The sequence below is a fragment of the Pseudophryne corroboree genome, chromosome 4 (genome assembly GCF_028390025.1).
Source record: "Pseudophryne corroboree isolate aPseCor3 chromosome 4, aPseCor3.hap2, whole genome shotgun sequence".
Lineage (NCBI taxonomy): Eukaryota > Metazoa > Chordata > Amphibia > Anura > Myobatrachidae > Pseudophryne > Pseudophryne corroboree.
Window position 1 is genome coordinate 468,671,877 of NC_086447.1, and position 26,432 is coordinate 468,698,308.

Consider the following 26,432-nt stretch of genomic DNA (forward strand, 5'->3'; position numbering starts at 1 on the left):
CGCTGTCACCCAAAGTTTTTGAACTTGTCACTGACTTATTATGAATGCGCTGCAGGTGACGTATAAGGGAGGATGTTCCGAGGTGGTTAACGTCCTTACCCCTACTTATTACAGCTTGACAAAGGGAACACACGGCTTGACACCTGTTGTCCGCATTTCTGGTGAAATACCTCCACACCGAAGAGCTGATTTTTTTGGTATTTTCACCTGGCATGTCAACGGCCATATTCCTCCCACGGACAACAGGTGTCTCCCCGGGTGCCTGACTTAAACAAACCACCTCACCATCAGAATCCTTCTGGTCAATTTCCTCCCCAGCGCCAGCAACACCCATATCCTCCTCATCCTGGTGTACTTCAACACTGACATCTTCAATCTGACTATCAGGAACTGGACTGCGGGTGCTCCTTCCAGCACTTGCAGGGGGCATGCAAATAGTGGAAGGCGCATGCTCTTCACGTCCAGTGTTGGGAAGGTCAGGCATCGCAAACGACACAATTGGACTCTCCTTGTGGATTTGGGATTTCAAAGAACGCACAGTTCTTTGCGGTGCTTTTGCCAGCTTGAGTCTTTTCAGTTTTCTAGCGAGAGGCTGAGTGCTTCCATCCTCATGTGAAGCTGAACCACTAGCCATGAACATAGGCCAGGGCCTCAGCCGTTCCTTGCCACTCCGTGTGGTAAATGGCATATTGGCAAGTTTACGCTTCTCCTCCGACAATTTTATTTTAGGTTTTGGAGTCCTTTTTTTTCTGATATTTGGTGTTTTGGATTTGACATGCTCTGTACTATGACATTGGGCATCGGCCTTGGCAGACGACGTTGCTGGCATTTCATCGTCTCGGCCATGACTAGTGGCAGCAGCTTCAGCACGAGGTGGAAGTGGATCTTGATCTTTCCCTAATTTTGGAACCTCAACTTTTTTGTTCTCCATATTTTATAGGCAGAACTAAAAGGCACCTCAGGTAAACAATGGAGATGGATGGATTGGATACTAGTATACAATTATGGACGGACTGCCACGGTTAGGTGGTATAAAAAAACCACGGTTAGGTGGTATATATTGTAATACAATTATGGATGGACGGACTGCCTGCCGAGTGCCGACACAGAGGTAGCCACAGCCGTGAACTACCGCACTGTACACTGGTTGATAAAGAGATAGTAGTATACTCGTAACAACTAGTATGACACTATGACGGTATAAAGAATGAAAAAAAAAACCACGGTTAGGTGGTATATATTATAATAATACAATTATGGATGGACGGACTGCCTGCCGAGTTCCGACACAGAGGTAGCCACAGCCGTGAACTACCGCACTGTACACTGGTTGATAAAGAGATAGTAGTATACTCGTAACAACTAGTATGACTGACTATGACGGTATAAAGAATGAAAAAAAAACCACGGTTAGGTGGTATATATTGTAATACAATTATGGATGGACGGACTGCCTGCCGAGTTCCGACACAGAGGTAGCCACAGCCGTGAACTACCGCACTGTACACTGGTTGATAAAGAGATAGTAGTATACTCGTAACAACTAGTATGACTGACTATGACGGTATAAAGAATGAAAAAAAAACCACGGTTAGGTGGTATATATTATAATACAATTATGGATGGACGGACTGCCTGCCGACTGCCGACACAGAGGTAGCCACAGCCGTGAACTACCGCACTGTACACTGGTTGATAAAGAGATAGTAGTATACTCGTAACAACTAGTATGACACTATGACGGTATAAAGAATGAAAAAAAAACCACGGTTAGGTGGTATATATTATAATACAATTATGGATGGACGGACTGCCTGCCGACTGCCGACACAGAGGTAGCCACAGCCGTGAACTACCGCACTGTACACTGGTTGATAAAGAGATAGTAGTATACTCGTAACAACTAGTATGACTGACTATGACGGTATAAAGAATGAAAAAAAAACCACGGTTAGGTGGTATATATTGTAATACAATTATGGATGGACGGACTGCCTGCCGAGTTCCGACACAGAGGTAGCCACAGCCGTGAACTACCGCACTGTACACTGGTTGATAAAGAGATAGTAGTATACTCGTAACAACTAGTATGACTGACTATGACGGTATAAAGAATGAAAAAAAAACCACGGTTAGGTGGTATATATTATAATACAATTATGGATGGACGGACTGCCTGCCGACTGCCGACACAGAGGTAGCCACAGCCGTGAACTACCGCACTGTACACTGGTTGATAAAGAGATAGTAGTATACTCGTAACAACTAGTATGACACTATGACGGTATAAAGAATGAAAAAAAAACCACGGTTAGGTGGTATATATTATAATACAATTATGGATGGACGGACTGCCTGCCGACTGCCGACACAGAGGTAGCCACAGCCGTGAACTACCGCACTGTACACTGGTTGATAAAGAGATAGTAGTATACTCGTAACAACTAGTATGACACTATGACGGTATAAAGAATGAAAAAAAAACCACGGTTAGGTGGTATATATTATAATACAATTATGGATGGACGGACTGCCTGCCGAGTGCCGACACAGAGGTAGCCACAGCCGTGAACTACCGCACTGTACACTGGTTGATAAAGAGATAGTAGTATACTCGTAACAACTAGTATGACTGACTATGACGGTATAAAGAATGAAAAAAAAACCACGGTTAGGTGGTATATATTATAATACAATTATGGATGGACGGACTGCCTGCCGACTGCCGACACAGAGGTAGCCACAGCCGTGAACTACCGCACTGTACACAGGTTGATAAAGAGATAGTAGTATACTCGTAACAACTAGTATGACACTATGACGGTATAAAGAATGAAAAAAAAAACACGGTTAGGTGGTATATATTATAATACAATTATGGATGGACGGACTGCCTGCCGACTGCCGACACAGAGGTAGCCACAGCCGTGAACTACCGCACTGTACACTGGTTGATAAAGAGATAGTAGTATACTCGTAACAACTAGTATGACACTATGACGGTATAAAGAATGAAAAAAAAACCACGGTTAGGTGGTATATATTATAATAATACAATTATGGATGGACGGACTGCCTGCCGACTGCCGACACAGAGGTAGCCACAGCCGTGAACTACCGCACTGTACACTGGTTGATAAAGAGATAGTAGTATACTCGTAACAACTAGTATGACTATGACGACGGTATAAAGAAAGAAAAAAAAATACCACGGTTAGGTGGTATATAATTATACAATTATGGATGGACGGACTGCCTGCCGAGTGCCGACTGCCGACACAGAGGTAGCCACAGCCGTGAACTACCGCACTGTACTGTGTCTGCTGCTAATATAGACTGGTTGATAAAGAGATAGTATACAACAATATACTACTATACTGGTGGTCAGGCACTGGTCACCACTAGTCACACTGGCAGTGGCACTCCTGCAGCAAAAGTGTGCACTGTTTAATTTTAAATTAATATAATATTATGTACTCCTGGCTCCTGCTATAACAACCTGCAGTGCTCCCCAGTCTCCCCCACAATTATTATAAGCTTTTATACATTGATGTGCAGCACACTGGGCTGAGCTGAGTGCACACAGACTGAGTCACACTGTGTGACTGCTGTGTATCGTTTTTTTCAGGCAGAGAACGGATATAGCAGAGAACGGATATATTAAATAAAAGTTAACTTAACAACAACTGCACTGGTCACTGTGGTAAACTCTGTCTGCACAATCTCTCTCTCTTCTAATCTATTCTAATGGAGAGGACGCCAGCCACGTCCTCTCCCTATCAATCTCAATGCACGTGTGAAAATGGCGGCGACGCGCGGCTCCTTATATAGAATCCGAGTCTCGCGAGAATCCGACAGCGTCATGATGACGTTCGGGCGCGCTCGGGTTAACCGAGCAAGGCGGGAAGATCCGAGTCGCTCGGACCCGTGAAAAAAAAAGTGAAGTTCGTGCGGGTTCGGATTCAAAGAAACCGAACCCGCTCATCTCTACTTTAAAGTGATAAAGTACACTGTAAACAAAGTCACAACATTTTGTGACTTTGCTCACAATACACTTTCACTTATAAGTCCTTGAGTGCCATCTATTCTTTATGTCTACACGCTACCTAACATGTTAGGAATCGTATAGGACACTAAGGCCAATTTCACATCCCGACCATCATAATCCCGATATTTTGAATGAAATGAGTTAACCCTTTCCCTAACCCTCCCTCCCCGCAGCTTATCCCTAACCCTTCCTGGCAGAGGCGGTCGCTGGGCGGGAAGGAGCGGCACAGCGCGCGTTTGGCCGCCGTTTTGTGGTGTGGTCCGGACAACGCAGGCGTGGCCGGACCGTGCGGGGGGCGGGCCACTGCGACCCTGGCAGTGACGAGTAACTCCCGGCCAGCCGCAGGTGTTGCACTGGCCGGGAGTTACTCTTCAAGTACAAAAGCATCGCCGATGTGTGATGCTTTTGTACTTGTGCTGGGAGGTTCGGGCCTGAGATGCGGGCTGGACTAGCCCTGTGCTGGGTCCCCCCCCCCCCCCCCGCATGTCAGTGTAAGTGATCGTAGCTGTGCTAAATTTAGCACAGCTACGATCAGGTCGGAATGACCCCCATACTAACATTCAGGATGCTTGCTGTCAGGATTCCAGCATTAACATTCTGATAGGTGTCGGGATTCCGTTACCGGTATTCTGAACAGCAGCGTCCCGTGCACCGGGATGCCAACTACATTCCTCTAATTGTATGTGTAAACATATATATTAAACACACAGACATACATATATTTGTATGATCCTTATTGTGTGCCATCCCCCCATCTAGAAATTCATTACTGACCACCCCTCCTCCATTTGTACTGTGTTGTGCCCTAGTGTCTGAGTTTTGCTTATTATGCTGTTTACAAGTGCAAATCACCTATCGGGCTGTCTGTGGTCCGACAGAAACCCCCATGGGTTACTTCCCTTTAAACTGTTTACTTGTTTTTCCCTCGTCATTGGTAGGATTCCTCTTGCAGGCGGCAGCAACATTGCAGCGACGCTGCGGGTGCAGACATGTAGACAGGTGCTTGCTTCTGGAAAGCTGGGATCCAGGAGCCTGGAGGAGAAGCATCAGGGCTATGAGGAGTGGCCATTGTGGCGCCCCTCGGTAGCTATAGTTACATCCGCCTCCTATGTTGCTTAACATGACTTGATGTTACACGTGTCGGCACTGAGGAAGCTCTGAGGCACTATGTGGTACAGCATGATAGCGGCAGCTGCACCTGTTTAGACCCCCAGCAGTGGCCAGCGCAGTGTAAAAGGAGGAGGCATCCTTTATTTTTTTGCTAGATGAATTCAGTGGCACCCTCCAAGGGCTGGCGCCCCTAAAGCTGCCTAATGGTAGAGCCGATCCTGGGTGTAATCACATTGCAGAGGCCAGGAAATCTGCATCAGAAGATGGAGACCTGGCCTCTGCATGCCTACAAAATGAGCTAACATGCTCCTGTTTTCACAACGCTCCCAGATGTTGCCCCCACAGCGTCCAGGTCACTGCAAGTGATGTGCACATGTGCAGTGTGGCATCTGCATATGCACAGAGCTCACACCATAAGAAATGTACATAAACATCGGATTTGCGAACTTCTCTGAATTGGGGCCCATTGTGCACATACATAGTACATTGGGGGTAATTCCAAGTTGATCGCAGCAGGATATTTTTTAGCAGTTAGGCAAAACCATGTGGACTGCAGGGGAGGCAAATATAACATTTGCAGAGAGAGTTAGATTTGGGTGTTTCTGTGCAGGGTAAATACTGGCTGCTTTATTTTTACACTGCAATTTAGATTGCAGATTGAACTCACCACACCCAAATCTATCTCTCCCTGCACATGTTACATCTGCCCCCCCTGCAGTGCACATGGTCTTGCCCAACTGCTAAAAAATTTCCTGCTGCGATCAACTTGGAATTACCCCCATAGACAGAACACACAGAAGAGTCAGATACAAACTCAATTTCTTGACTTCAATAAAATTACCTTAGTTTTATTCTGCAATAATATATCTGCATTGTATACTGCAGTTGAAAACATGTATTTTAACATCATAACCCTGGAATATTTATCCTATCCAGAAATTTCAACTATGACTTCCTGAGCCCATGGCAAGCAAATTGCGGAAAGGTGGATGAAAAAATAGCCATGCTTTTATCATTTGTCCTCTGAGCTGCTGCTATTTAAGAGACAATTGAAGATCACAATAGCATTTGAGAGTGAAATGTGAATCCCATCTGTCACTCACAGTTGAGATAAGAAATATCAGCTGTGCTGCAGTGATTTTATTGTCCTGGCCTTCTAGCCAGATGCCTAGATACTAAGGCACTGGGGAGGTTTAGGAAGCATGTGCCTTACTTGTTGATGTTTAAAGTAACCTAATCCTTACTGCATGTGTCCTATTTCTGGCATGGACATTCAGGGATAGGCCGGAGCAAGATAAAACATTTGATTGTTACAAGTAGCTCAGTACAAGTAGCTACAATGGCATTTAACCTTAGGTTCTTTATCTGCTCTACACACTGAAAGCTAAACCAAATATAGCTCAACCTTTGCATTACCTTATGTAGGCATGAAGATACAGGCTCTGAGTTTACTGATTTAATTCCTTAATTGTTCAGCAGATTATAAATATTAGATCATTCTTCTGTTCAAACATACCATATTGCCAGCACATGCACAAAGTAAAATGTATTTTTCAGCCGTATATTTAAGGCATGCTATACATCTTTTTCACACTACATATATGACTAATATGCTATTTGCTGCATATATTAATGTGATAAAAATGGGGTAAAGAAAAACTTAAAAAGAAAAACAACCATGCACCAAGTGTGTGTGTGTGTGTGTGTGTGTGTGTGTGTGTGTGTGTGTGTGTGTGTATATATATATATATATATATATATATATATATTGTGCGTGTATGTGTGTACATGAATTTACTCCAAACTACTCCCTGTGCATATACATTTTTTCTAAATATGGCTCATACTTAGGTTTGTGTGTGTGTGTATATATATATATATATATATATATATATATAAAAATAAAAAATTGTTTACTGATAGATGTATTTAGGTGTATTTTTAACAACCAGAGGTACACAGTGAAACTATCTAGGGTAATCTTTGGGTGCACATGACACAAATTGAAAACCTAGTAGAAACTGATAAAAATGTGTTAATGCCTAGTCTGGGAGTGTATCTAAAATAATGAAGGTGATACAATTGATATATTGCCGAACACACAAGGGAGTACTAAAACATATGCAACTCTCATATAGCCTATTCCATTGTATACAGCATAAACATTATATACCAATTTTATTTTAACAACATAACACATATTGGGATGGCCTGTACTCATTCATACTGTTCTATGTTGTTATCATGTATACAAGTTGTGGGGAACCAGTAGTACATTGCAGTAGGGCCCTACATTTGTTTTATCAGTCATTACAGGTTTTTTGCAAGTTCTACTAAGACATAATATTGAAGAAGAGCAATGCTGAAAATTATTATATCGCAGCAGAAGGTCATGGAATAATAACTCATGTAATGTGTTCTATTTAAAAGTCATGGCCATCACAGTGTCAGTGCTAATGCTTGACTTGCCAGACAAGCGGCTGTTAATGTATGATGACTACCCATTGTTCAAACTAAAACAGACACACTGTATACAGCTAGGATAATTTCATATGCTTCAAGTAAAATGTAGCTCTTTGAACAGAGAATTCTACATACAAATTCATGAATAGTGAATAGCAGGTGAATTCAACATGTGGCAATCCAGCTGCTGTGGAACCACACATCCCAGCATGCACTGCCACAGCTTTGCTGATAGGGCATGTTAAAACTGTGCCAAGGCATGCTGGGATGTGTAGTTCCGCAGCAGCTGGAGGGTTACATGTTGCATTCCACTTGTGTATAGAATATTGTTTGGGTTTTTTTTGCTTATTTTTTTTCATTTACCAAATGATTACATTTTAATTCAAGAACACTGTATTCATCGAAATCTGGTTAAACCATGTAATTGTATATAACTATTCAGAGAAAAAAAATAGGATTCTTGCATTTTGCAAATTGTAGCTGCTTAAATTCTGATGTTTCACTAGAGGGTCATTTAAGTAAGACAGTTCCGTGGCTACAGAATGTGTGTCCATTTCATCACTGTGCTAAGTCATAGCCAAAGACAGGTTTCAAGGTCAGTGTCCTGTTAGAATGCTTTGCAGGCCTGTGGCTTTTTCAGTTACTGGCACTGTGGAGGCTTGCAGGTCTCTCAATAAGCACTTACTGTACCTACAAACAATGATAGTTGGTACGTATTCATGTGCATACTATAGTTTTAAATTGGAATGAAATAAAAATAATAATAATCAAAGGCTTAAACTAATTGATATTTCAATTACTCAATTCCCTAACCGCACAATGAAATACAGCACACAGTTTCTATATCTTACCTATTTTTTTTATTTCATACTTTTTTTTGGCCAATATTAACTATTCATACTGAACTGCATTTATTGAATAAACATATTCAAAATTATGGTAATTGTACCATCTACATTTGTCCTCATGTGATTCTTCTTATTTTTAATCATTAAACTGTATAGTGCTATAGAAAAAAATGGAAAAAACATCTAAGTTATAACTGCTGTAAAGTCTAGAGACAATGATAACATTATATAACTGTACTGCTGAAAGGTACAAGGTAGCAAGGTGAGAGACTCTACACATTAAAATAAAAAAAATCCACAGACTAATATTGTCTTAGAATTGGGTTATGCTGTTACTTGTTGTACTTTCCTGTGGCTGAGATTATGACATATTCTATAGACAACTCTAGATTTACACTTTTAATCAACTTCATCAACCTTTATGTAGCTCAGAGACAATTGATACATGTACTGTGTTTTGTTAATGGAATATACAAAGTAAACACAAGCAAATTTAAAGTTTTCCTTAAAGATAAAGAAAGCACTAATTATTAATCAAACACAATATCAACATAGTTTAGTAACAAAATCCTGTCTTTCTTTTCTCTAATATTGTTGTCAAATTTGATGGTAAAAATGACACTTACAGCTGCTTTGTAAATATCATCCATGATGTGTGAGGTTGGTAAGCGTCCTGTAGAGGTGAAACGGATGATTTAAATGACAATTTAGGGCTTAGCTTATATATAGGACACAGGAAGAATCTTAGAGTGCCTCTCACTGGTGATCCTGCTGAACACATCACTCATTTAACAGTTTCCGTCCCATCCCCTTGGAAACATAAGACTACCATGTAACACATACTGTACTCACAAGTGCATTTATTTATATACTCAATGGAAACTGAGATAGCACAGATTTTTATTCCTTATTCAGAGCTAGTCATTATGAAAACTTTATTAAGCATAAGTTACCTAAAGCTGTGCATAATAGCATTATCTGCTAAAATTATTATTAATTTAGTATCAGTATTTATTTTTTAATAAAAAAAAATAATGAAGATACTGTAAGGATACAAGATCTTTTGTAGCAGAAAACTGCAGGACTATTAATACAGAGCAAAAAAACAAAAATGCAGCAAATCTAACTGGGATGGGACTTTAGCCTTCAGAATGTGAAGCACCATAGTTACACAGCAGCCTCCCACAGCCCTGACCAGATGGACACTTCATATGTCTGCAACATTTCTGAGCATGCAGAGTAAATGTCACAACCCTGCAAATCTATAATAGCAGCATTTCAACACTTATTTCAGGGGATAGTTTATTAAGGAATAGAAAATGTTTCAGGCTAATAATAAATATGAAAAAATAAATAAAACAAACTGACACTTTTATGAAAAAGCCACTTTCATAACAGTGTGCATTTATATGATTCTGGTTCAGCCTGAACCTATCTTCAGCAATGTTTTACCCATGAGATATATGGTTGACATCTCTGATTTTCACCCACTCAGGTTTGTGATGTTTTCCACTTTTTTTTTTTTCAATGCACTTTAAAATTCGCATACTATAAAAATCTAAATGATTACCTGGATACTGACTGCACAAAACTCAAATAATGTAAAGGAATTACGAGAACGGGAAGAGATAAAGAGAATGATAAAGTGAAATGAATAGCTGAATAGAGTAAAATATGCCCTAGTGATACAAAAAGTATAAGTAAGCTACACTTGCAACAGAGATACTCAAAATTGTTTTAGGACCTAATATAAATGACCCAACAAGCAGTTTCCCAATAGCCAGGAAACTGCGCATGCGCAGGACCAGGGGTGTTGCGGGGGTGGCTCTGGTGGAGCGCGAGCTCTGGGCACCGGATAAGTTAGAGGGTACGCCGCCTGCTCTCCCTCCCTCTGCCTCTTTCTGCCTCGGCTGCTACAGCACCTCTCTCTGCCCTGGCTGTTGCAGCACCCCTGGCTGCCACAGCTGCTACAGCACCTCTCTCTGCTTTAAAGCAGTAACACCTCTCTCAGACCCAGTTCCTCTCTTTGCATTAGAAGCTGCAGAGTAACATGTATAAGTGGCTCTACTGTATGTATAACCTGTATAAGTGGCTCTACTGTGGTCTAACGTGTACAAGTGGGTCTACTGTGGCATAACCTGTAAAAGCGGCTCTACTGTGGTATAACATATATAAGCAGTTCTACTGTGTTGTGTAACGTGTATAAGGATCTTTATTGTGAAACATAACGGGTAAAAGGGGTACTACTGTGTGGTGTAATGTGAATAATGGACACTACTGTGTGGTGTAATGTGAATAATGGACACTTCTGTGTGGTGTAATTTGAATAACGGACACTACTGTGTGGTGTAATGTGAATAACGGACACTACTGTGTGGTGTAATTTGAATAACGGACACTACTGTGTGGTGTAATGTGAATAACGGACACTACTGTGTGGTGTAATGTGAATAACGGACACTACTGTGTGGTGTAATGTGAATAACGGACACTACTGTGTGGTGTAATGTGAATAACGGACACTGCTGTGTGGTGTAATGTGAATAACGGACACTACTGTGCGGTGTAATGTGAATAACGGACACTTCTGTGTGGTGTAATGTGAATGACAGACACTACTGTGTGGTGTAATGTGAATAACGGACACTACTGTGTGGTGTAATGTGAATAACAGACACTTCTGTGTGGTGTAATGTGAATATCGGAAACTTCTGTGTGGTGTAATGTGAATAACGGACACTTCTGTGTAGTGTAATGTGAATAGCGGACACTTCTGTGTGGTGTAATGTGAATTACGGACACTACTGTGTGGTGTAATGTAAATAACGGACACTTCTGTGTGGTGTAATGTGAATAACGGACACTACTGTGTGGTGTAATGTGAATAACGGACACTACTGTGTGGTGTATTGTGAATAATGGACAATATTGTGCGGTGTAGTGTCCATAATGGGTAATACTGTTCAGTGTAATCTGAATTGATACTATTCTGTGACCATGCCTATTCCCCATGAAGCCACACCCCTATATTTTTGGTGCACTGTCCTTATTTTAAACATGGGGGGCGCCCAATGGAAACTTTTGCCCTGAGCTCCACAAAGTCTAGAACCAGCCCTGTCACCAATTTAGGATTTTTAAATGTTTTTTCTTTTCAAATGTAACATGCACCCAATTCAGTACAGGGGAGGGGGTGCATAAACATACCCTTGCTCGAGGCACCATGGCACCTAGCTACACCGCTGCACAGGATCCATTTTGTACCTGTGCAGAATGTGTCCTGCGATCGCATCACAGATATGCAAATGACTCTGCCTGATTGACAGGCAAACGTGTTCATGGAGAGGGAAGGGGGCAAGGGGGACTGGCGTTGCTGGAAACGTAGGCATGCTGCCACTGTTGTCCTGGAGTGGCGAGGCCAAGGACTGCAGTTTCCTAGAACTCGAAAGCCACCCTGCAACAAGTAGTCTGAGTAAGCGATGTTCATCCAGACTGCGATGCGATCACAGTATTGCTATCACAAATGCAGGAAGACGGTGCTATGCTGTATGCCATATTTGCTGGTATAATTTATTTAACAAACAGATAAATCTGGAAAGTCAATATTCAAAATGAATAAACAGAACTTCAGATGTAGGTAGGCATGAACAGAATATAAATACAGAATATCAAATGTATAACATCACTTGCATAGCATAATGTAGATTAATGATTGTGCCAACACAAGGCTCTCTTTAATTACGTAGAGGTGGTAAATGTAGAGTCACAGTATATCAGCATAGAGTCTAAGTAAATCAAAGGACTAGGATGGGTCCAGAGCTCCTTAGTACAGCTGGCAAGAAACCCCAGGGTAAGTCTAACACAGTTCTTACCCTCTAGGTGGATGCTGGTAGCTGAGGTGAGTGCAGATGGTGATCATGATACAGAACAATCAGGTAAAACTCAGCGCTGCTGCCCACACAATATTAATTAGAGAAACTGATCCACCTGCAGCCGTCTTGGAGGAATACCCAAAAACCTTCAGAAGAACAATTTAGCAAAAAGAAATGTCAGACTGGTCTGATCCGTATATTTAAAATTGTATTTTATATACACTAAAAGTTACAAAATAAAATCCCAGCTGGTGTCAAAACAATATAAATTTCACACATATATTAGAAAAAGTAATAAATAAAACAGCCAACTGTATGCCACTTATTATTCAGTTCTGTATACAGGTTGTCGAAGTCAAAAAATATTGCAGTACACACATCATGTACAAACTACACACAGATGGCCTCCGTGCGCGTACTTGTTCTGCCGTGCGTGCGCATATTCGCAATTTGCGTATGGTCGCTCCCGCGGTCCTGTGTATTAGCGCGTGGTATGAGTAATTACGGTAGTGTTTGTAAACGCATGGAAAAGCCATAAACACACATTATATATTTAATCCAAATAGTGCACAATGTACACATAGTCTCCCTGCACCACACCAGCAAATTACACTACTTTAAATGGTATCAGAACAAAGGGATTCACCTTTACAGGATAGGAGGTGGACAGAACTAGGTTATAAGGTGGTGTTTGGTATCCAGCTGTAGGGTATATTAAGGGCAATATTCCGGTGTTGGTTTGCAGAAGATCGCACGCTCCTGCTAATAGTTATGCGCAGGAGCAGAATATAAATATTAACTGTATTTACTGTACACTTGGTATGCGGCGGGAACCCAGAGGAGACCATCTGCAAGTGCACCTGGAACAGACATTGCCCACCTATTCAAACCGACCTATGACCTCTCCTGTACTGTAAATGACCATCCCTGTGTCCAATGGACAAAGAGATTACAGTTTCCATTGTGTTAGGTTTTGGACTATTGTATAAAAAGCCAGCTGCATGCCCGGTCCCACACAGACTCTGAAGGTCATCTACCTTGATGACTGAGGACCGGGCCGGGAAGCGCAGGCGAAACCAAAACGTATGTACCATTGACTGTAGCCATTTTGCTATTGTATTGTATTGTTGTTATTGTAACCCACTTTCAGCAATTATATGTTGGTGTGTCAGAACCCAGCATCTTAAATACAATCTGGTGTCATGTCTATTTTCCCTGCTAAGGTTATAAGTGTATTTCAGTCACACGTGTAGCTGCTAAGTGCTCACGGAGTGTTTTTGGGTGTGTACGCACTGCGTGTACTTTGTACGACCAGCACGGCGTTTGTACGCAAAGTACGTACACGGTACGGGGCTTTGTACGCTAACAGTGTAAAAAGTACGTAGGCTAAGGTTTGATCACAGCGGCCGCAGCGGCTCCATTTTAAAGTGTATTTGATGTGTTTTTAAAGTGATGCTTTTAGTCCTGTATGTAAATCGACATTTACAATTGGGGGCTCGATCCGCTTTTTCACATGCTCGCAGGCTAGCAGGTCAGAGCAGACTTTAATCTGTCAGCAGAGGGTGGTAAGTTATCTACGTAACCTTTTTCTGGTTTGGGGATGTTCTAAAAACCCTATTTGTGTGGTGTTAGATTGCGTCTGCTCTGTCTGGTCTTCAGAGGTGCTGATAGAACCCATAGATAAACATGAAAAAAAGCTATTTAAAACTGTAATTTTTTTTGGCACCAAAAGCATACACAAAGGGCACCGATACTTTGCATACCCTCTCACATATTGTTGCCACAAGGTATAGATTGCTAGATCCGTTTAGATCTGTGTGAATTCGGATATATTTGTTGCTATATAGATAAATTTGAATTGTGTGTTAAGGGAATAATTATAAAGACACAAAACGCAGATCTGGCCCAGTCATAAAGGGTTACACAGAACAAGTGTGGGCTGTGTCTAGTGGGCAATAGTTGTTTTTATTGCTCACATTTATCGAAGTTGTGTGATTTGCTTTATTGCGTACGCACATTTTTACATGTGGTACGGAATGTGAGGACAGCGTACAAAAACGTGCACATGGCGCAAGGCCGCACACGTGGCATAGGGGTATGCATGGTTGCGTAATTACGCAAGCTTGCGTAGGGTTGTGTGTGCATAATAAAACCACACGATAGTTGTTCAATTAACGTAGGATAAAATACTTTAAATACAATAGCACATAATTATCCGATTTCAAAAGCAGATTAGTATAAGACTTTTGTTTAAACTGTATTGCCTCTGGGGGAAGAGCTGCCGATCAGAAAGAGTGGAAATTTTTTTCTGTACAGAAAAACGCTGTGTATTTGTGTGTGCTGAAAGCAGGAGTGAGTGGATTGAACCCCGTGAATTCGGGATCCCGTCGTTTGGTACACCAAGTAAGTGGAGGCTTGGCTGCGTGAGGCGGCTGACTCATGTTAGTATAGATTGAAGTACGCAAATCTTGAGGAGATTTGCAGAGGAGCATAATAGGGAATTGTGCATTGTCTAGTATTGAAGTAAAAAGATTTTTCTTTTGTTACGCTCCGACTGAGGGTCGCAGTTTGTACATCGACTCGTGGTCGTAAGGCGGCTAGGTAACAAGTACCTATACGCTGTGCGATTGGACCGCATGTTTGTGGGTGCGATACGTAGCGCAACTTGATACCCCTTTTACGAGCTTTTGTGTAAAATCGCGGTATCATTAGCGCCGTGTAGAGCATACGCAAGCGTGATTTGTGTATAAGTGCATAAGGGAGTTTTCGCTGGTCTCTCTCAGGAATCTCTCCAGCAGTGGATATTTGCTGGACAAGGTAAGCCAATCCTAACACTTCCAGTGAATAGAAACCAGTTAGGGACCTCACTGGGTACGCGGTGGTCACTTTTGGATAGAGTCGTGGTACATCAGCGGAGAAGGAGTGGGTGAAAGCGCTCTAAGAAATTTCACCGTCTATTCGTGTTGTGCATTGGGGATTGTGTAAAAGGAAAAAGTCCACAATGGGATCCAATTGCACAAGCGGTGGACGTATGGTAGCCAGGGTTCAGGTTGAAGAGCCGCAGCCCAAGGGGTCAGCGAGGTTTATTATGTGTGGGAAATATGGTCCACATGCTGAAGATTTTTTTTCTGAGTGGTTACGTATGACTGCAGAAGATAGGGTATCATTCCATAGGGTGGGCAGCTTTGAGCCAGAGGTATTACAGAACTTAAGGATAAGGATATGTCTGATAAAATCCAGAATACAAAGGATTAGACATACAGATTGTTTAAACTTGTGACAGCAAGAGGGGGATGTGCAAAGGGAATTAGCTCACACAGCAGGTTCCAAACCTAGCGGGAAAATAATGGCGACCGCACCACCACCACCATATATTGATGGGGAGAAAGTTGCTACAAGCAATGGTGCACTGGTACAGGATAAGAAAGTAATTGAGAAATGTACTAACGCTAATCCTTGCCAGCTGTATCCCATTTTACATTTTCCCCAGGATTGTGAGCAAGAAGATGAGCCCAGCACGATATCGGCACTCTCTCTAGCGGCCACCATACAGGACACCCAGGTGGGCACGACCCAACCACCAAGAGTAGTAGCGAGGCCCCCTGGCAGAGGGATAAGTGAGGTTGTGTCCACAGGTAAGTACGGCACCATACACTATGCAGAGATAATAGCTCCCCACATTATAGAGTAAAGCCAGAATGATGTAGTTGAATTAAATCCCGTAAGGGTGATTGCAGTCCCAAATGGGAAGACTGACGCTCAGGGAGTAACTCCCATCAGGAACATTGCCATGCATTGTCCTTGGTCCCGAGCAGAGTTAAGGTCAATTATGTCTGAATTTCCCGATCCCAGGAAAGATCTAGTCAGATGCGAGAAGTTCATTAAAGAGTTAGGTAATGCCCACGAGCCCACAAATAAAGATTGGCGAACAGTGCTACGGGTGTGTTTACCCTCAAATATTGACACCACGAAATTCATAACAGATTGTAAGTTAGACGCAGAGGTACCTCTCACTGACGAATACAATCAGGAGAATGTACAGCAAATCAATCTGCAATTAGGAGTGTATTTCCCTACTGTTGTCAAATGGAATAAAATCTTCTCCATAAGACAAAAGGAAGGTGAAATGGCATCCGAATATTTCCATCGGGCACTGCAGGAAATAGCTAGATACACTGGCATTGAGGACATTAAAGATAATGCACACCATAGGGAGGTAGCTGTTTCTGTATTAATGGACGGATTAAAGGAGGCACTGAGAACAAGAGTGCAGACCTCTCTACCTAACTGGAGAGATATCTCGGTGGCTGCATTGGGAGAGTCCGCTATCGAGCACGACCGGAACATCAGTAAGCACAGGGAGTCACAGGGTGATAAGCTGATGATAGTAAGTATACAGGCTCTTACAACAAAACCACATCAGCCAAGACCCCAGACCCCTGATGGTAAGTCACGTGTAGTAGTATGCTATAATTGTCAGAAGGAAGGACATTACTCAAGGGAATGTAGGAATAAAGGGACACATAATGTATACCGACCCCCTAGACCAGGATATGAACCACGCTATAACACTCATAATTGGGAACAGGGACCACACAGAGGGGAAACACAGATGTATCCACCCAGGAGGGACTGGCAGACCTCCGAAAACTCTCAGTTATCCCCCTCACATATTGTAGCTGCCAATGTGCTGCGGGAGGGTCTCACTACACAATAAAGGTTGGGCCACACCTGTAGTCTGCAGCCAGTGAAGTTGATTGCTAGCCTTGGTAGTGAACCTGAGGTCACGGTTGATGTAGCTGGTGTACCATTACCTTTTCTTGTAGATACAGGGGCAGCCAGGTCAGTGTTGAATTCCACATCAGTTGTAAACACCACGGGAAAAATGATTTCGGCAATGGGAGTAACAGGAACGGTGCAACAATACCCTTTGAGTAGGCCTACAGAGATTACGATAGGGCCCTTGCAAACCAAACATTCTTTTCTGCTGGCTGCATCGGCTCCGACTAATCTACTCGGCAGAGATCTATTGTGTAAAATGCGGTGTGTCATATACTGTATTCCTGAGGGTGTCTTTTTAGATACACCTGAGAACCATGCTCAAGAAGTACAAGATATACTAGACACCCCTCAAAGGCTAATGTCGCATTCTACTGTTATAGACACATGTCCATCATAGTTAGAGGAAATGATCTCGCAAATACCGGGTTCCCTTTGGACTAAAGATGGACAGGACACTGGATTGATGACGAATGTAGCTCCAGTAGCAGTACAAGTAAAAGATGGTAGGATAGCTCCAAAAATCCGTCAGTATCCTCTAAAGCCAGAGGTAGAGTTAGGAGTGTACCCTGTCATAGAGCGGCTGCTACAGCAGGGCATCCTAGTCAGGATGTCCAGCACCGCCAATAGTCCCATCTTCCCCATGAAAAAGAGTGGGGGGAAGGGTTATAGGCTAGTGCAGGATCTAAGGGGGATAAACAAGATAGTTGAGAGCCAATTCCCCGTAGTGCCCAATCCAGCTGTCATCCTCATGCAAATTCCCTCTACTGCAAAATTCTTCACTGTCATTGACCTCTGTTCTGCTTTCTTTTCTGTCCCTCTTCACCCTGACAGCCAATACCTTTTTGCCTTTACGTACAGGGGTGTACAGTACACCTGTACTCGTCTTCCCCAAGGTTTCATTGACAGCCCGAGCATTTTCTCCCAGTCTTTGCATGACTGTTTACAATCCTTTAAACCTGAGAGTGGATCAGTGCTAATACAGTATGTCGATGACTTATTGTTGTGTTCTGACTCACTCGAATCATCCTTGAAAGATACGAAACAGCTTCTGTTTCATCTTTCCCATACAGGACACAAGGTTTCAAAGGATAAGTTGCAGTTGTGTCGGACCAGGGTCAAATATTTGGGACACTGCTTGACACAAGGACTTAGACACCTCACCGCTGATAGATTACAGGCGATTCGCGACATGACTCTGCCACAAACTCAGCAACAGATCCGCACTTTCCTTGGAATGTGTGGGTACTGTCGAAACTGGATTCCAGGGTTCTCTATACTGGCTTTACCATTGCAAGAAATGGTCTCTTCGAACAAACCAGAATGGATCTCTCACACAAATGAGTCTGAACTGGCGTTTGATAGACTCAAACAGTGTCTATCACAAGCACCTGAATTAGGTATGCCAGATTATGAGAAGCCTTTCGAATTGTACGGTACAGAAAGTGCTGGGTGCGTGGTAGGAGTCTTAACACAGAGACATGGTGATGCCAGCAGACCGGTAGCTTACTACAGTGCACAGTTAGACACTGTAGCGCGGTCTCTCCCCACTTGCTTGCGAAGTGTTGCAGCGATAGCTTTGCTGGTAAGTAAAAGCAAGGACGTAGTGTTAGGACATGACCTGACCATCCATACACCTCATGCAGTATCAGCCTTGCTAAACTCCACCAAAACCAGTCATGTCTCATCTGCTCAGTTTACAAAGTGGGAATTATCACTGATGGCCCCTGTAAACATCACCATTAAGAGATGCAGCTCACTAAATCCTACAACCTACTTGCCAAGTGTGCCTGGACAGGCACAAAGGGTGGATGATGAGAATGATGGTGAAGGAGAATTTAGTGCAGATACTGATGCGCATGATTGTATGGAATACCTGAATCAAACTTTTACAGCGAGACCTGACATTAGTGACAATCCACTAGAAGGAGTAGACTTTACCTTCTACACTGACGGTAGTTGTCACAGACAGACGGACTCGGGAGACCTGTGCACTGGATACGCAGTTGTAGATGACAGAGGTATCATAGAAGCTGAACCCCTTGGCCCACTGCACTCAGCACAAGTTGCTGAGCTGGTCGCCCTAACCAGAGCGTGGGAATTGGCCAAGGGTAAGACAGCTAATATATACACAGACTCTAGGTACGCCTTTGGAGTGGTGCATGATTTTGGGGCCCTATGGCGCCTCAGAAATTTCATGACGGCAGCTGGCACACCTGTAGCGCATGTGTCCTACATCAAAAGGCTTCTAACAGCAATACAGGAACCAGAGTGGCTGTTATCAAGTGCAAAGCACACACAACCAAGACCCAATTTCACTTGGTAACAGCCGGGCAGACGAAGCTGCTAAATCAGCAGCAAGCACCCCCATACAGATGAACATCACGTCACTGATGACATTTAACACGGTCAACACACAACAGCTAATCGAAATGCAAAATTTGTGTTCCCTACAGGAAAAGGCAGTTTAGAAGTCGAAGGGGTATAGTCAGGAGTCCTCAGGACTTTGGACAGGTGGACATGGTAAGCCAGTAGCCCACAGAGCATATCTTCCAAGCCTAGCTGAGGCGGCACACGGTCTGACTCATCTAGGCAAGAGGGTATGTGCAAGCTGGTAAGAGCCTACTGGAGTGCGCCAGGATTCTCTTCTCAGGCAGGTAAGAGAGCAATGACATGTTTTACTTGCTTGAGGAAGAATATTGGAAAGACAATACCAACAGAGCCATCCCATATCCCTCCGACAGACGGACCATTTCAGGTAATACAAATCGACTTCATACAGTTACCACCCTGTAGGAATTTGAATTATGTGTTAGTATGTGTTGATGTGTTTTCCAACTGGGTAGAAGCATTCCCCGCTGCCACAAATACTGCTGTGTTCACTGCGAAGAAAATCGTGCAGGAATTTGTGTGTAGATATGGTATCCCTAGAATGATTGAAAGTGATAGGGGTACCCATTTTACAGGTGAAGTCTTTCAGGTCATGAGCAAACTGATGGGTATTAATAGCAAGCTGCACACTCCTTACCGACCACAGGCGAGTGCGAAGGTAGAGAGAGTGAACAGCACTATTAAGAACAAGCTGAGCAAAGTGATGGCTGAGACTGGATTACTGTGGCCAGAAGCTCTGCCGGTAGTTTTGTACAGCATCAGAACCACTCCCAGGTTTCCGCTTAACTTATCACCCTTTGAAATTCTTTTTGGCCGACAACCTCATGTGGTCGACAACCTCAGGATGATTTGAAATGCAATAATGAAGTGACTGTGAAATATTTGGTTGGGATGAGCCAGCAGCTGAGAAATCAACAAAGAAATCTAAAGCTGGTGATTCCTGACCTACCGAACAGTAATTGTCATGACATAGAGCTTGGGGATTATGTGATGATTCAAAATTTTCTACGTTCAGGTTGCCTCATTACAGGTGGGAAGGACCGTACCAAGTCTTGCTAACCAGCACAACAGCATTAAAGGTCGCCGAAAGAGAGACTTGGGTCCACTCGTCCCACTGCAAGAAGGTCGCTGACCCGGAGAAAACTCGTGACAAAGAGCAGAGTGGAGAGAACCTCGTATCACTAGAGTGTTTGTTCAGGGAAAGCTGAGAGGTAGGACTGTTGAGACGGCACCTGAGCGCGGAGAACAACAATACCAGAGGCGGTTATCGCACCAGTTTTCTTTTTTTCACCTCCCACTACCCTTCTTCCCTTCCTCCCCATTCTTGTCTCCCTTCTCTTCCCTTAACAAGATGGATCTACCCCAAGAGACTGCGTTTCGGGTTTTCCTGTTGATTCTGTTTTTGACCAGGACTATCTGTTTTGGTGAGGGTTCCAGAGAGGTAGAGCAAGGATCTGGAATGGGTTCTGATGGCGAGGATGGATTTGTAGAATCTCAGGAGCAGCACATCACACGAGTAAAGGCCGGTATCAGAAAGCGCTCTGGTAGTCATGGAGCTCAGAGGTAATGTGAGGGGTTATTGTCTGAAGAATATTGTATTTGTAGAAATTGTGAGAACATAGTTGAAGACGGGTGCATCCAGAGATGCCAGTCCAACCTGAATACTGACATGGACCGTCATCCGTTGAGTGATTACCACTCACTTGTGGGTAAAGTCTTAAACCAGACAGAATGCTGGGTGTGCTCGCAAGTACCTCATGGACAGAGTAAGTCAGGATTAGTACCATACCCTTTAGCAATAGATGAGGTACTCGAATTGCGGGGTGGGAGACAGGTGGACAAGAAATTCAATATATCTAGGCCTCCTAGTTTGAAGCTCCACCAGTATCATGTAGACAGGTCCTTATTGTGTTTTAATATTTCCAATTACCGAAAACCAGCAAATTGGGAAGTGATGTGGAATAACCAGACAATGACTTTTCACACAGAGCTGATAAGATACCTATCGACTCTGAACTTGTACGCAAGATAGCCAACAGTGGGAGGTATTTCTGGTATAGGTATACACGTGGAAGCAAGACCATGTGGGTTGGAAAAGTATCGTCAGGGTATTATGCCCATATCATCCAGCCCGATACTTGTATTGAGCAAATGAGAGAACTAGGGATTGGTTTCTTCACCTGGAAAGTTTGCAACATGGTGATGTTACATTTTGTCCCCTATGTTCTCCCAGATGATGCCTATTTCATATGTGGGAGGAAAGCGTACAAGTGGCTTACTCCGAGCTCTGAGGGATTGTGTTACATTGGAAGGGTACTACCAGAGGTCATGACCATAACCCACGATAGAATGAAAGATGTTCACCGCAGCGCTCAGACTCCTTATACTCATACTCACTATGAACACATCATCAAGAGATACCTCATAGGGCAGAGCACGCAGCCTCTGATTCGATCCATGAATCCACTGGGATTCAGTTCCTTCTCGCCTTAGATATCACCCGTACTGCCAGAGGAACTATAACTTATAGGTACATCCATGCGCAAGCGAACTTGATAGATAATATCACTGAGATGTATGATGACACCTTCAGGTATACGGGAATGGAGTTACAAGCCTACAAGAAGGAACTGATCCAGCACAGGATGGTCCTTAATTATGTTACAGCCGTGACAGGGGGGTACTGTGTTACTCTGGCAACTCAATATGGTGTGAAGTGCTGTACATATATTACGAACAGTACTGACTACCCCACGGAGCTCATCGATCAGAAGATGGACGAGATCTTGCAGTTTAAGTGGGAGTTCAGGAGGAAGCACAACCTTACCTTAGTGACTGTGGGTAATGAACTGACCGGCTGGGTCTCATGGTTGAACCCAAGCAAATGGTTCTCAGGTTTAGGAGAGTGGGCTCAAAATGTCACTATGAGTGTGGGGAAGTTTCTCCTTTGTATCCTGGGAATCATCATAATTATTGGGTTGATATTTAGGTGTGTTCAAATTCTGACGGGGCGCAAGCACGGCACAAATTTGATAAGTCTAAGGATCGAGGGCGCTGTTACAGCAGCAGATTTAATTTATGATCCATCCATAGAGACAGCATTATGACAAGGATTGCAAATGAATTTCATGGCCTGTGTCTTTCACCCGTTTTTCTTTGTCTCCCCCTCTGCCCAGATACATCCAACCGGAAAAGACGTCAGCCCTACCCAAAGTGTTTATGTGAATGTATTTTTATATATGTGTCTTATCTTCATCTCTGCAACCTCCAGTTAACGGCACACATAGTCAACAGGAGATATCCACATATACTAGCACTCACATATGTTCCCCCTCCATGTATCATCAACTAAATGTGCACCCCATTTGTTGGAATAAGAAGCCGAAAAGAGCTCGGTAGTGTTTGTTTGCCCAGTTACAGACCCTTAATATGGGATGAGAAGGATTTAATGTATACTTTGCAATACCTCGAAGCTTATTTATAACATATACGGCACGATGATACATGCCCCTCAGACATGGATTCATACATACATACTTTTTACTATCCCACTAGGTCATACATTTCCCACCTGTGCTGCAACTCACCTCCGATCATCCAAGCTTCTGTATATATATATATATATATATATATATATTGTATAGATATTTTTCTGTTTATTGATTAGTTAGTGGGAGTTATTGATGACTGCCAAAGGGTGGACTGTCGAAGTAGAAAAATATTGCAGTACACACATCATGTACAAACTACACACAGATGGCCTCCGTGCACATACTTGTTCTGCCGTGCGTGCGCATATTTGCAATTTGCGTATGTTCGCTCCCGCAGTCCTGCGTATTAGCGCGTGGTATGAGTAATTATGGTAGTGTTTTAAATGCATGGAAAAGCCATAAACACACATTATATATTTAATCCAAATAGTGCACAATGTACACATAGTCTCCCTGCACCACACCAGCAAATTACACTAGTTTAAATGGTATCAGAACAAAGGGATTCACCTTTACAGGATAGGATGGGACAGAACTAGGTTATAAGGTGGTGTTTGGTAACCAGCTGTAGGGTATATTAAGAGCAATATTCCAGTGTTGGTTTGCAGAAGATCGCACGCTCCTGTGAATAGTTATGCACAGGAGCAGAATATAAATATTAACTGTATTTACTGTACACTTGGTATGCAGCGGGAACCCAGAGGAGACCATCTGCAAGTGCACCTGGAACAGACATTGCCCACCTATTCAAACCGACCTATGACCTCTCCTGTACTGTAAATGACCATCCCTGTGTCCAATGGACAAAGAGATTACAGTTTCTAATTGTGTTAGGTTTTGGACTATTGTATAAAAATCCAGCTGCATGCCCGGTCCCACACAGTCTCTGAAGGTCATCTACCTTGAAGACTGTCGAAGTCAAAAATATTACATAAAAAGAACATACAAACTCTACACATTAAAAGTCGCTATACTTGCAAATACGCGCAGCGAGCATAGCAATATATGGTAACACACGCATTTACACAAATATGTCACAGAGATGGATTCGACACTTATTTCATGCAGTACATAACTATAATAATATCAAGCGCCAGACATCATGATGATTTAAAATTATATAATGAAGTAATGTCATGTATGTGTATTATTTGAACGAAACCAGATACACCTGTCATATTTGGTATTAAAGCAACCAGATTAATGTGTAGATTCATTTGATACTTGTTATTAAGTTGTAGGACATTGCAACAAATAATTATGATTAAATGTATAAAAGCTAAAATCCCTTTTATTAGAACAATAGATATTCCAAACAGGCAGTGGACAGGAAGCTCAGGCCAGCCCCTTTGGATGTCCCCAAGGCTGAACCTGTTTAGCATATACAAAGAGACTAGTGACTCATCATGAATTAGTAAATTCCCTCCCCCAAACTAGATAACACATTGCTGATCACACAGGAAGTCAGTTCTTGTTTTGGTCTCAGAGTAAGATGGAGTCCCAGCATGATTTTACAGAGAGAGAGAGAGAGAGACATAAGCATTGAGGGAATGGTATTGTATTCCTGGCCTGTAACTGTGTGTAACTGTATGTAACTGTAACTGTATGTATTAACTGCTTACTGTATGAGTTGTAACTATAGGTATACTGTACTTTGTAATATATTGAATCCATATCTTTTTAATAACAAATATATACATCAATGAGCTTTGGAACTCAAATAATGTGTGGGTGTATTGTTTTCTCTTATGGGATGCAGTGTTTTGCGATGTACAGCACACATTCATGGCAAAAGGTAATAAGATGTGCAGGCGTTTACAATATATATTAGAGCGGGCATTTTAAATATTTGTGAGGAAACAATTTGGCATTCACATTACTGAGGACCGGGCCGGGAAGCGCAGGCAAAACCAAAACGTATGTACCATTGACTGTAGCCATTTTTCTATTGTATTGTATTGTTGTTATTGTAACCCCCTTTCAGCAATTATATGTTGGTGTGTCGGAACCCAGCATCTTAAATACAATCTGGTGTCGTGTCTCTTTTCCCTGCTAAGGTTATAACTGTATTTCAGTCACACGTGTAGCTGCTAAGTGCTCACGGAGTGTCTTTGGGTGTGTACGCACTGCGTGTACTTTGTACGGCCAGCACGACGATTGTACGCAAAGTACGTACACGGTACGGGGCTTTGTATACTAACAGTGTAAAAAGTATGTAGGCTAAGGTTTGATCACAGCGGCCGCAGCGGCTCCATTTTAAAGTGTATTTAATGTGTTTTTAAAGTGATGCTTTTAGTTCTGTATGTAAATCGACACTTACAAGGTATTAGTATGTTTGGCAGCTGAGTTTCACAGCTGTGCTTTATTTAATGGTTAAGTAGTTATAGTTTCGTCATAAAGCAAGCAATATTAGTTTGGCTCTGTTAATATAGATAGCGCATTTTGGGGTATATGCAATTGCGGTCGAATTGACGCAAATGTCGAAAAACGGGGCATTTTCGAAAATAAAAAAAAACCTGTCGAATTGGATTCGACAATGCAATACAGTACTTTTCGTCAAAAAAACTGCTGTTTTAGATTTGACTTTTTGCAATTCGACATTTCTCAAATTCGACATGTCTGCAATGGTAAAAATGCGGCTTTTCAACAAAAGTATATTCAATTGAAGAATGTCGATTCAGCAACAGTGCTTTTCGACAGTCATTTCGTCAATTTCATTCTGCCTCATTTTGCTGTCATGATCTAATAAAAAATTTTAAAAACATGTTTTTTTGTGTGTTTTTTTGATTGCTAATAGCATATCTATTTATATTAGAAGGGATTATCTTCTTGGTTGTCTATTTAGGAGCCACAATTATTATTTAATATATTTTTTAAAAGAATATATTTATTTTTTTACTAACTAAAATAATATGGAGAGATCAGAGCATGTTTTTCAGTGGGAAGGAGTGGGAAAGGGAATGGGTTAAAATTTCAGAAAAAAAATGCGTGGTGTCCCCCCTCCTAAGCATAACCAGCCTCAGGCTCTTTGAGCCGGTCCTGGTTGTAAAAATACAGGAAAAAAATGACATGGGATCCCCCGTATTTGAACAACCAGCACTGGGCTCTGCGTCTGGTCCTGGTGCCAAAAATACGGGGGACAAAACACGTAGGGGTCCCCCGTATTTTTCACACCAGCACCGGGCTCCACTAGTCACAGAGATAATGCCACAGCCGGGGGACACTTTTATATAGGTCCCTGCGGCCCTGGCATTAAATCACTAACTACTAACTAGTCACCCCTGGCCGGGGTACCCTGGAGGAGTGGGGACCCCTTAAATCAAGCGGTCCCCCCATACAGCCACCAAAGGGCCAGGGGAGAAGCCCGAGGCTGTCCCTCCATCCAAGGGCGGCAGATGGGGGGCTGATAGCCATGTGTCAGAAAAAAGAATAT

The 26,432-nt window shown here is 42.6% G+C and overlaps 1 protein-coding gene across 1 annotated transcript in view; it reads right to left on the reverse strand.

Moving 5' to 3' along the window:
• The window catches only part of LOC134909778 (troponin C, slow skeletal and cardiac muscles-like), a 47,650-nt gene extending 38,413 nt beyond the window's left edge, over window positions 1-9,237 (reverse strand). Inside the window, exon 1 of the mRNA XM_063917037.1 lies at window positions 9,096-9,237. Within this exon, the coding sequence (XP_063773107.1) occupies window positions 9,096-9,119 (24 nt within the window). The 5' untranslated portion in view covers window positions 9,120-9,237. The remainder of the gene's footprint in view (window positions 1-9,095) is intronic.
• Window positions 9,238-26,432: the final 17,195 nt, after the last annotated feature.